Source organism: Schistocerca americana, chromosome 2, assembly GCF_021461395.2.
Source record: "Schistocerca americana isolate TAMUIC-IGC-003095 chromosome 2, iqSchAmer2.1, whole genome shotgun sequence".
Classification (NCBI taxonomy): Eukaryota; Metazoa; Arthropoda; class Insecta; order Orthoptera; family Acrididae; genus Schistocerca; species Schistocerca americana.
This window is the reverse complement of record NC_060120.1, coordinates 340,392,083-340,405,324: the sequence shown is the minus strand read 5'-3', so window position 1 is coordinate 340,405,324 and position 13,242 is coordinate 340,392,083. Positions and strand designations below refer to the sequence as shown.

Below are 13,242 nucleotides of genomic sequence, written 5' to 3'. Positions count from 1 at the left end.
TGTGCTTCTGATGTTCTCGGCAACGATCTTCAATGGCGAGCACTTTCTGTCCAATATAGGTCTTCCCACATTGACACAGAATCTGGTATATGACAGCCTTCCAGAAACTGAGATCATCTTTGACACTTCCCAATAATGCTCATGTTTTATTTGGTGGGCAAAAGACAGTTCCTACTCAGTGCTAAAAACACTGGTGCACAGGGTGCGCACCATCTCTGATGCAGAGAGTCTGCCCCAAGAGCTGGAACACCTCAAAACTGTATTCCGGAAAATGGGTACTCGGAATGGCAGATCACACATGCTCTCCACCCCACCTCTACAACACAGTGTGTGGAGATGGAAGAAGTCACAGAGAAAGAGACAGCCACTGCCTATATACCATATACTGGTGCACTATCAGGGAAAATAGGACGAATATTGAGGAAACACTGAGTAGGAACTGTTTTTTGCCCACCAAATAAAATACGAGCATTATTGGGAAGTGTCAAAGACGATCTCGGTTTGTAGAAGGCCAGCATATACCAGATTCCATGTCAATGTGGGAAGACTTATACTGGACAGACAGAGCGCACCATCGAAAATCGTTGCTGAGAACATCAGAGGCACACTCGACTTGGGTACCCCAACAAGTCGGCGGTTGCAGAGCACTGTTTGTCCAAAAATCACAAAATGGACTACCAACATACCAGGGTCCTGGCACTGACATCTTAATACTGGGACAGTGTTGTTAGAGAGACTATCGAAATTCATACCAGGGATGGACTCATCAACCGAGATTGCAGCTACAACCTCAGCAGGGCATGGGAACCAGCACTGATTCAAATTAAAAATATGCTCAGCAAAGGAAACGAATGGGCGACTAGGGCGGACGAGGCAATTACAACGACACCACCACAGACACCGACGCCAGCGTCTCAGCGAGTACTGACGCACAGGCACGGACCGTGGAGAGAACGCCTTGCAATGGGAGGGGATTTAAGACAGCCACCCGCTCTCAGGAGCTCAGTTCGTCAGCACACCTGACATTGGCGACATGTCTGATCACCGAAATATTGTGCCCGTTGGACACTATGGACTGGCAGTACACCCAAGGACTGTTCGAATTATGCCAGTTGTTTCCAGTTTAGTTTAATTTAAAATCAATCAACTGAAGTTCCAATCTCTATTAAAAAAATGAGGAACTCTATTCATTTGCTTAATTTTGTTTAGTTATGCCTGCCAACTGTAGTTTCCTCTTCTTCTTTCTTCTATCATTTCTTTTGTCTACCACATTTTCTAGCTATATTATCCGTCAGTAGCTTAAAAAGGTATCCACTGTAGGTTTCTTGCATTATCCTGTTGTCACTCACTTATTTTATCAACTCTGTCCTGACAGATATTTATACTATCTAGTCAAAAACTCTACGGCCTTGTATACTCTATGCACACCGATCAAATATTCAATTGCATCAAATATAAATGATGCAGACCATTCTTAGTTTGAGCATAAGAAACCCATAAAGTTTTCACAGTATACATATACTTCTGAGAATATTATTATAATTAGTGCAATCACAGGCTTACAGTTTTGTAACAGCAGTAATAATAATAATAATAATAATAATAATAATAATAACGTCAACACCCTAGACCAGATTCCATTGAAAAAACAGTATTATGACCTGGAGACTTGAATGTACATATTGGCAAAGCCAGTACAGATCTGTAGTAGGACAACTCCCTGCACATAAAAGAACCTATAAAAGAACCTATAAAAATAGAGAAAGACTCTTAAGCCTGTTCAGACAGCTTAACATAGGACTAAAACCAACATTCTTCACAAAACTTCCTAGAAAACAAACTACATGGATATCAATCACCATATCCAATTTGTGGGGGTAAACAACTTGACCATGTTGGTCAAAGAAGACACTCTGCAATGGAGGTACTTATTGTACAAGTTGCCAGGAGATCACAATGTCTTTATCATTAAATTCAGGATTAGACCAGTATTTCGAAAAAAAGAATCAAAACCAACCCAAAAAGTCTGAGATACAAAAGTTATGTAGAGAAAATAACTACAAAATGCAGTTTGAAAAATAATGCTTGAATATTGGGAAGTGCTTCAAAGACATTACTCAGTCTGTAGAAGAAACTATTCCATGTAAAAAGAAATGAAAAGATTCTTGGTGGAATGATGATTGTGATGAGTTAATTATCGAGAGGCAATGAGTTTGGAACATCTGGAATGCAGATAAAATTAATAAAACCGAAAAAAATTATAGAAGCAAGGAAACGTGCATCTAAAGATCTCAAAATATCAGGTTACAACATAAAAAAGATCAACCAACATCAATTGAGCTATATTTTAAGCACAACAACACAATGAGCTTTTATAAAACATTCAAAATAATTTAAAGAAATGCACACCACCAAGTTACAGTTTATACACCCAAAAATGGAAAAGACTGCATATAATAGCACAGAGAGCTGCAGAACACTTGTGGACTACTTTAAAGAACTACACAACTGTGATCCACCAAAAGAAGACTTTCATTTTGATAATGTAATTTAAATATTTATTTATTTATTTACACATCAAGTTCCCTAGGACCAAATTGAGGAGCAAATTTTCTAGGTCATGGAACATGTCAGTACCTGAAATTACGATGTAAAAGTAACAACAGATAAAAATAAAATGTTTATGAACCCAAAAAAAGTCAAGTCATAAGTTTAAGTAAACACAATCAACAATACAACATCAATCAGATTATTTTTCAAGGAACTCCTCGACAGAATAGGAACAACCCACGAGGAAACTCTTCGGTTTAGATTTGAAAGCACCTGGATTACTGCCAAGATTTTTGAACTCTTGATGTAGTTTACTGAAAATGGATGCACCACTATACTACACACCTTTCTGCATAAGAGTTAAGGAAGTCCGATCCAAATGCAGGTACGATTTCTGCCGAGTATTACTTGAGTGAAAGCTGCTTATCCTTGGGAGTAAGTTGATACTGTTAACAAGAAATGACAGTAAAGAATATATATATTGAGAGGCCAATGTCAAAATACCCAGACTAGTGAACAGGGGTTGACAAGAGGTTTGTGAACTTACACCACTTGTTGACCGAACCACCCATTTCTGAGCCAAAAATATCCTTTTAGAATGAGAAGAGTTACCCCAAATTATAATACCATATGGCATACAACCAGTCTCAATTACCAACAATAGAGAAAATACAAAAATCATAAAACAACATAAAAGTAACAAAGTGTCAGGAGAACATAGTATAGCTGCTGAATTGTGGAAACACTCTAATGAAAATGTTGGTCTATGTCTAACAGAAATCATTAATGAAATTTGAACAATGAACAGTTTACCATCAGACTGGACATTGGTGTTGACATGTGTGCTACACAAAAAATGAAAGAAAACTGAACCTAACAATTATAGAGGGATCTTGTCCATGGCAGTTTTAAAGGAAAGTACCAAGAATGATGTAGGAAGGGAAGGTTTTGTGCAGAGTAAATACTAACTCTAAAGAACATAATAGAAATGGAGAAAACTAGGATCTTGAAATACATAATAACTTTGGCATAATTGAAAAAGGTATATGACTCAACTGACAAATGCATTTATCAGCATTATAAAAGAATTCAGACTCAACAATAAAATGACAGTAATAATTAAAGGAACTTTAACAAACACAACACTGAAAGTAAAATTTATGGAGAAACTTTCAAAACCTTTTGAAATACAATCAAGAGTAAGACAGGGTTGCTTCACCACTCCTACTTTTCAACTGTGCATTAGAGAAGGTAGTGAGAGAATGGAGGAAATCCATCAATACTAAGGATGTTCAATTAGGAAGAAATTCAAATAAAAACACCATAGATTGACTAAGATCTGCAGATGACATGGGATTAATTACTGACTCACTGAATAATGCCAAAGAACAAATCTCAGAACTACACAAACAAGCAGATGCATTATTTCCAAAAATATCCGAATAGAACACAAAAATAATAAAATAATGGCACAAGGAACTAAAATTCTGGAACCTCTTTAAACTTTTAAAGACTGAGACTAAGAAGAAAGGAGTGGAGATAGAATATTTAGTTTTTACAGATGACATAGACATAAAGATAGAATATTTTGAAATATCAGCAGTAAAAATTAATAAATTACTGTCATGAAGGATGCAACAGAATAAACATACTTTCAAATATCTTCTTTTTCTTCTTGTCCCTCTCTCTCTTTTTTTGGGGGAATGGTAGTTGGGGGTGGGGTGGGGCGAGGGGGACCCAGATGTTATGTCAGATCTCAAGGACAATACAACATATTAAACACCAAATACCAGACAGGCTACAGAACAGCTTTAAATATCTGAGTGAATGGATTATAGCCAAGGGGCTAGGTAAAGAAGCCCTCAAAGCAACAGCCATAAAAAGCAATAGCCTTCCATACCACATGACATTTACAATAAAAACAATAGTTTTATTATTACATATAATCAACAGTAACTTCATAAAAATTTATTAATGGTGTGGAACATGGATATATTTCAAATGTTTGGAAAGTTAATGAAGCTGCTACTGGTTCAGAAATAAATAATTTGGGTGCTTCATAATAATAAATCAATAGCAAAACAATTCACAACTAACCTTTTCTTGAGGCATTATAGTGAAATGTAAGTCCTTGAGTACAGGTGGGGCATTTTCACTGTACTTTAAGAACACGTGATGAAACTTGATTTGTCCTGCTGCTGGCCAGTTGGAAAGTGGCGTTTTACCTGAAGCATTAAATACAATACACAGCAACTATTAATTACATATATAATTAAGTTTACAGAATAGTGGAGTATGTAGCACATTTGTGGCTAGGATGTTAATAAAATATGCAATTGTTGCTATTTGATAAATATTAGTGTCGTTGTGTAGACATTTATCTAGCAAAAATATATAGATAACTGTTATGTGTGAGTTGTGTTTTCATGTGTGTGTGTGTGTGTGTGTGTGTGTGTGTGTGTGTGTGTGTGTGTGTGTGCACGTGCGCACAAGTGCGTGTGTGCACGTGAACGTCAGTATGTTGTTGATGAAGGCTTTAACGGCTGACAGCTATAACTGTGAGAGTCTTTTTGCTGTGCCTATTTGTGACTCAGCATCTTTGCTATATGTTGAGTAGTGACTTTTCTTCTCATAATATTGATAGATGATTGTTATCTGTATTACTAAATGGCTAACTTGGTGATTTGTCATCATCCCAGTTCTTGGTTACCTATCTAGCGGCTGCTGGGGACAACAAAAATTGTTGAAAGTAGTTGAAAGAATGAAGTGCCATTTGACTGTGTACTACTATATTTATAAATACATTATATTATACTTATAAATATATTATAAATTATTATACTTATGAATATATGGCAGCTTATTCTTTAAAAATATGACTGTGGCTCATCACCACTGAAAACTTTTTAACAAAAACTTGAGTCCTAATATTTTATGTAATTATTGTTAAAGGATTAATACAGTAAGACATATTTTACACTTAGAAACTGTATGCCTTGAGGCAGTGTAACTCATGGTATGCAAATGATGCAGTCTATATTCACCCAGTATTTCAGAATAAAAATACTTAGCAACTTCCAATAAACTTTATATATGATTTGAAACCTTTATGAAACACTTTGTCATTGCACCCATCCCCCCCCCCCCCCCCCCCACCTCCCTGCCCCACCCCCCACACACACACAAAATGGCAAAAGCAAAAAAAGTTCATCATTTACTACATTTGCACTGTTCATGCAGTAATACTCCAGCATCCAGAATGACATTTAAATTTATTACATCTTTATTACAAACACTATTCTTATTTATTTATTCGTTCGGCATATACAAGGCAAATATTACAGTGTCATTACAATCCACCAGGAAATTACAACACTGCACAATGCTACTTATAGTTTTGAATCAGTTCACCACTATATCCAACCACTTCACACACCAGTAGGTGGTCCATTGTCTGGATTTCACCACATTCACACATGGGACTCTCCGCAAGTCCCCACTTATTCATTAGATGTTTGCGTCTTCCCACGCTTGTTCTAAGGCGATTTAAGGCAGCCCAGAGCTTCCGAGGGAGATCAAAACCATTTATCTTCTTGCTGGGGTCATCGATAAGCTTTTGGTTCTTGTGTGTCCTTTTGCGCCATGATTCCCCCAGGCTAGCTTTGGGTCGAAGTCCTGTAATTCCCTGCCAATCTTCCAAAAGGGGGACCTATATTTTAGCCTGTTGATGGGTGATAAGTCTTGGTGTATAGGGAGTTCTGGATTGTGTACGATCTTCCTATATATTCTTGAGGTCGCCATGGAGCACCTTATATCAGGGGGTTCTATGTTGGCAAGGACTGGGAGCCAGTCACATGGGGTAGCCCTGAGTGTGCCTGAGATAATTCTCATCGTCTCTTTCAATTGGGTGTCTACTTTATTTACATGCGCACTTTTCGCCCAGACTGGTGAACAATATTCAGCCACGCTGTACACGAGGGCTAATGCTGACATCCTTAGTGTATTAGCTCCACACCCCCATGATGTTTCGGCCAGTTCAGACATAATGGCATTTCGAGATTTTAATTTCTGTTTGGTGTCTTCCAGATGGGAGCTGAACGTTAGTGTGCAGTCTAATTTTACTCCCAGATATTTGGGCTTATCCTCATGTCTGATATGTCAGTCATTCAGGGAAAGCTGTAGTTTCCTGCTTGAAGCTCTGTTATTAAGGTGCATTATGGTACTGGTCGTTTTATTGGGGTTGGGACGCAAATGCCACTTAAGGTAGTAGGTGTTCAGCGCTTCAAGGTCCGCATTCAATGTTTTTTCAAGATCTTCGAAATTTTTGGTTTGGTATGCGATGGCCAGATCATCCGCATACGCAAATTTACGCGACCTGGTGCTCAGCATATCAGATATGTATAAATTAAAAAGGGTCGGCGCCAGGGCTGACCCCTGCGGCAGGCCATTGTTTATGACCATGCTTTTGCTGCTCTTTCCATGGAGATAGACCTTGATCTTCCTGCCTGTCAGCATATTTTTTAGTAATGTGTACGTATGATTGCATTTGATAATTCGAGTAAGCTTGAGCAGTAGTCCTTCGGTCCAGACAGTGTCATAGGCTGATGTTCTATATATGTTGTAAGGGACAGAACTTGTTCACAGCAGTTCCTTCCCACACGGAACCCTGCTTGATAGTCCAGGAGGTTCGCCTCAATGTATGGCGCTAGTCTGGCCAGTAATATTCTCTCAAATAGTTTGTAAGAGGTACAAAGCAGTGAGATCGGTCTATAGTTCTTTGGATTATCTCCATCCTTCCCTGTTTTCAGTACCGCTATTATCTTAGCTTCTTTCCATAGCTTCGGGAGTGCACCTGATTTAATGCATTCCGTGAAGAGCTTGGCCATCCATTTCCTCCCAATGGGTCCCAGCTCCCTCAGAAATTCTGGGAGGATTTCGTCGGGTCCGGCTGCTTTCCCTGTTTTCATTAGTGTTAGGGCCTGGGTAATCTCCTCAACGTCTACTGCTTTGACAATATCTAGATTAGATGGATTATTGGCTAATTCCTTGGTTAGGTTCCTGGAGATCCTTTTCTTCTCCTCAGTCTTCAGGCGTATTTTGGAGGTCTGTTTCATGGCAGTCGCTATTTCAGATGGGCCCACACCCGTGGCCGATCTTCGTGGTGTTGTGGCACCACCCAGTTTCCGTAGCAAACCCCAGCTCTTCCTGCTAGAATGGATAAAGTCCAGATTCTCCATTGCCATCTTCCACCTGTTCCTACATTCCTCATTCATAGTGTTGATCAGTCGTTCCGCAGTCTCATCCTCCCCACTCCTCTCATACTGCTCTAACAATGACTCGCACTCCTCTGACCAGCAAGGAATGTATTCCCTCCGGGCCCCTCGGAGAATAGCCTTTAGGACCCCTTTATATATCAGGTTTACAAACCTTTGGTAGTTCTCTGGACTTGGTGGTATTCGATTTATTGTCTTGTCAATAAAAGATTTATATTTCCCCCAGTCTGCTTTTCTCAGATTCCACCGTGGAATCGGGGGGCTCTTTATGATCGGGATGGAAAGGCCAATCTCCACAATAATCGAGAGGTGTTGGCTCCGTGGGAAAGCTTCGAGGACTCTTCTTGTAGCTTGCATTGGTACGCCCATTGCGCCATGTGTGACAAAGGTCAGGTCAGATGTCGTCTTTGTGCCCCATACTTTTGAATTGAAGAATGCTCTGTCCTTAGGATCAAACAGGAGGCGTAGGTCCCGGTTGTCAGCCCAGTCACTTAGTCCAACGCCTTCTGGAGTGGATCTCTGATATACCCATCAGGTGTGCTGGGAATTAAAGTCGCCGGCATAGATTGCTGGATGATTAGCCTGCGGTAAGATTCCTATAGGCCATTGCCGCGAAGGTGGTTTGTAGACATTGTAGATTGTCATCTCTCCCAGTTTAATGCCTATTGCGTGTAGAACCGATTCCACATTGTTCTCAAGGTTTCCTAGAAGTTCATTTTTCACCTGGGTCGCCATACCATGTTTGTCGTGTCCTGAGTATCCCACATTGGTGAATCCTGGTATGCATAATCGTTCAATGTTTTCATCCGTCAGGTGTGTCTCCTGCAAGAGTATGACACTTACTCTTTCTCTTGTTACAATTTTTTCAAGGATTTCTCCTTTCGTCCTTGTGTAGCCTTCTATATTGAAGTGGCACACTCTCACCATCTACATGGGGTAATTCCGCTTCTGAATCGTTTGCCTTCTTGTGGGCCGGGAGGCATTTGAGCGTCTATTCTGAAAACATTCTACAGGCAGTATCAACATACACAACTGCATGTACCTGCATCATTATATAACGCATAGTTCAGGAGATATTACATCATAAACACTGAAATTCGTTAAAAACTAGCTTTTGCTGAAAGCAAAGTGCAGATTACCCTGGCTATACTCATCCAGTGTTTGATAATGAGGATACTTAGTGACTTCTACCAAACGATTAAACATAATTCAGACATTTTCTAAAGTTTTTCTCGCTTACATATGTAACATCAAATATTTAACACATTAGCTCAATTTTAAAGTAATCAGACATTTGAAGCTGTTTCATAAATGGCATTTTGTTCTTTAAAAAATCTGGGGTGGGGAGTATTGTCACTTTTTCAAAACCCCTTAATTGTGTACCAGTGCTCCACAGAAACTTTAAATTTTTGGCTCAGATGTGTCTATAACTTTCCTCTGTAGTGGTGTTAAACTGTGACAGCCTGTGATGTACCACATTATTCTTTTATTTCTTTTCCATATAAAAAATTCCAGCATACATGCAGCTGGCATTGTGCATTTGGGCTCTGAACTGATCTGATGTATGATCAGTTCCCTATAAATTTAATTTTTCTTCAATTAATTTCATATTTCATATACAGTTTATGTCAGACCATTATATATTATACTTTTAGTAATATAAAAGTTTACCTAAAAGACATAATAACTTTTCTTGTACTATGGAACACAACTAGAAATTGTAATATAATCTCATCTAATTCTATAACCAGAATATTATTTAATTATATTGAGCTGTGTTAAGTGTTTTGGAAACAGTGAGAATGTGTATGGAGGACATACGTGAAGTGTGGATGTTTTATTTCATTGAAATCTATGTAAAAGTATGCATGGGAAAATCTTGTGCAATTGTGAATCATGTGACATATGATAGGTACAGTGACCATGCTTTTGTATAAAGCCAGCCATAATGAAAGCTAGAAGTTAAATGAATTAATATTTTATTTCTGAGAGTAATTTGGGCCTTCTTTTGTTCTTATTTGAATTTGGTTTCATAAATTTAGAAGTTCTTCCTTATTTACTTTCTGCAATATACCACTGGATGAGTTAAGGATTACTTTGGTTAATTGGAAGCAGGAATTTTTCTGATTGGCCCTTCAGATCATCAGCCGATGAGAATTAATTGCTTCCTGCACTTAATGTAGAGCATTGTGCTGTAGTTTAGGGAGTAAGGGAGTTGCTCAGTAGCTGCCTTTCAATTCTTTTACCATAAATGTGAAGTGACTACAGTTTCAAATCATTCAGTGAAATTTTGAGGTTTATATGTGAATTAGTTTGGAAGCTATTTGTAAAATTTTTGATCCGTTGACAACTCCACGTGGCATGTCTCATGAACTTTACAGAATATTATGATGATCATTGAACAACCTAATGTAGTAAGTTGCAACATCTGTGGGTCAGTGACTATTTACATCATGAAATTTATTCAGGTTCAACATATAAATTCTGGCTGCTTTACGTGTGAAGACTTCTAGCCAAACAGTATAACAGTGAACTTGCAATGATAATAGTTTTCTGAAAATAATTGCATATTTGATATCCATTTAAATTTGTTTTAGAGGCAATAAAGTAGAATTATGTGAACTTTAAACTTTAATGCAAGTAGACGGAATCCCAAACACCTAATATTTTGTTATGAACTTACAGGTAGTGTCTCTGAGCTTGAGTTATGCAGCCTCTGTTAGGCGAATATTAATCAGTGTTTCTTGAAGGCTACTTTTCATTGACTGAACCAGTATCTATTTTATGTTTTGAAACCAGAAATTGTTTGAATCCCTAATAAAAATATGAGACAATGATTTTTCAGTCAGAATCATACATACTCATGTTTTAATCGATGTTAGTTAATAGAATTGTAATTATGACCATATAGAAATGTAAAATTTTAAACATACAAAAATTAATTAGTTTCATCTAGGCCTTTCATTGAATAAAACTAATCACTCTGTTTGCCTGAAAATGATAGCATGATTTTTCTTTAAGTCAGTTAAATAGTGTATGCAAATTAACGAAGTATATTGCTGCTTTGTATGAAATTATTCACTTTTATTCCACATAAATTTCTATGTAATTTGGGAAGATATACAAAAAAAAACTTTAATTGTATAAAGGCAAAATTCAGTATGTAACAATGACAGAAATTGTTTAAAAATATATAAAGAGAGGCAATTTGTATGCCGCTGAGCTTCAGTCTTAAACTGAATTTTGTATCAACAGCATGTAGTCAGTCTTTGTAAGTTATATGATGTGCGTTCGCTGCTGAACATTTATCATGCGAAATAAAATCATTCGTACACTTGAAGCACAAAACCTTATTTGGATCATTACATAATTTCCATGTGATGATGCAGTAACATCAAAATGAACCTACAACAGCATTTAGAAGCAGCACCCCAGATTACCCAAGATACGTACAAAAGTTGTGGAAGATATTTTTTTATGCTGTGGTATTTTTTCTTGTGTTTAACTACACTACTCATCCCAAACTTCGCCACAAAAACATTTTTGCCATGTTTATTACAATAACAATTTCATATATTTTGTATATCTTTGGAATTGTCAACAACTAGTTGGAGTCTATCTGTCGTGCTGAGATGGAGTAAATTGGTCCATCATTGGTGCTCTATGGAGACAGAATGTTTTAGTTTGAAGTATCTGTTTAGTAGAACTTAGATGCTGCAAAGATAAGTGTGTGTTATGTGATGTTAAAACATGTTTGGTGTCCATTAGAAACTTTATCTGAAGAAAGTAACCTGAAAATCATAATATCATTTCAACTTCAAGTTACAACCTACCAATGTCTTGCAGGAAGGAGAACCTACCATCTTAGACAAACAGCCAAACAACACTTCTGATGACCACAAAGTTCAGTAGAAATCATAAACTTCGATTATTCTACCTGCACTTGCTCATACTAATTTCTATGTATTATGCAAGTGAATGCAAAGTCAGTGGTTTGCTAATTTGTTTATTGCTATGATTCCTGTAATAAACATAGCAAGGAATGGATCAGAAGCTCAATCTTTACTTGTGTGTGTGCTCAATAAATATGCTTTTAGAATCAAGTGTTAGCTCTTGTTCACAGTGCTGTTCTCATAACTGGTACTCATTTCGGGACTCTACATGAACTATCCACTTTGTCATACTGTTACTGAACTTTTTATAAATAAACTTACCAGAAGATGATTCAAGAGATGGTTCTGGCTTCAAACCAGCAAACTCTAAGACACGTTCTACACCTGTCATCTGGTTTATAAGCTCAGCTGATTGACGTATTCCCCACTGGAACATTCCCATTAGATTGAGAGACTGAGTGATTGCCAAGCCCACACTACCACCAAACATATCTGCAAGAACATTCAATTACAGGAATTATGATTGTAGAATTAAAAAAAAAATTGTCACTTAGCATTACTTATAAATGTTCCTTAGGTAAAATGATACCCCATTTAGTATAATTATCTATCCAAAAGGAGTACTTTCCATTTTGCGACAGTTTTCTGGACAAATGAACATTCATTATTTTAATGCAGTTTATGAGCATTTTCTACAGCATATGGAATTAGAATTACCTAGGCAAAACGATAAGGTGTGTGAGTAATCTTTATATGTATTGCAGATCACCAGCCCAGTAAATAACTTCAGTTTTCTTTTTCTTGGTTGGAGGTATAATCGTATTGGATATTGGGTTATTATAGATATGACACTAGTTCAGGTTGTGCAGGATGTGGGAATATATCATATGTAAACTTGTTGGAGAGTGTGCATGATGCTCAACTGAACTGATTTAGAGGAACCATGAAAAATTTAATTTAGATGGCCATTTCAGGCGAGTGTTTAATCAGAATCCTAGCACCTCATCAGTGTCCCACTTCATTCTATGACCATTACCTTGTAATTTTAAACAGTTGCAAATTTTCCTGTAAAAAAAATTAATCATGTAACTACCTCCAACACATATGTAAAATTAAAAGTATTATGTAAGTGTAGTCTGTGGCTGAAAATGTGGGAAGTGGTGATGATTTTTTGACATACAAGTTCTCGTTAATGTTGACAGTCACCGTGCTCATTTATTCAGAGATGCCACAGTAACTCACAAACATAACAGCAGGTTTGATTAAAGGAATGGAAGTCTAAGAATAAACAGCATTCAGATGCTAATGTTACAGGCAACATCTACAGTTTGATTTAAACCAAATATAAAATCAAGAAAAACTGACAAGGTACTAATCCCCATTCAAATATAGCAAATCCAAACTGACAGCTCTAGAATGAAAGTTAATTTTTTGGAATGTTATGAGAAAGTATTTCCCACTAGCAATGTCAGGCACTAGTGTCTATGAAACATATGGCAAACTAAACAACACAAATTATTCCAAAA

At 37.3% G+C, this 13,242-nt stretch overlaps 1 protein-coding gene across 2 annotated transcripts in view; it reads right to left on the bottom strand.

Moving 5' to 3' along the window:
• Positions 1-13,242, bottom strand: part of LOC124593679 (probable multidrug resistance-associated protein lethal(2)03659) — a 283,510-nt gene that overhangs the window by 41,546 nt on the left and 228,722 nt on the right. For both annotated transcript variants that reach the window (XM_047131975.1, XM_047131976.1), the window contains 2 exons: positions 12,038-12,208; positions 4,648-4,775 (listed from right to left, as the gene is read on the bottom strand). In XM_047131975.1, the coding sequence (XP_046987931.1) occupies positions 4,648-4,775; positions 12,038-12,208 (299 nt within the window). The remainder of the gene's footprint in view (positions 1-4,647; positions 4,776-12,037; positions 12,209-13,242) is intronic.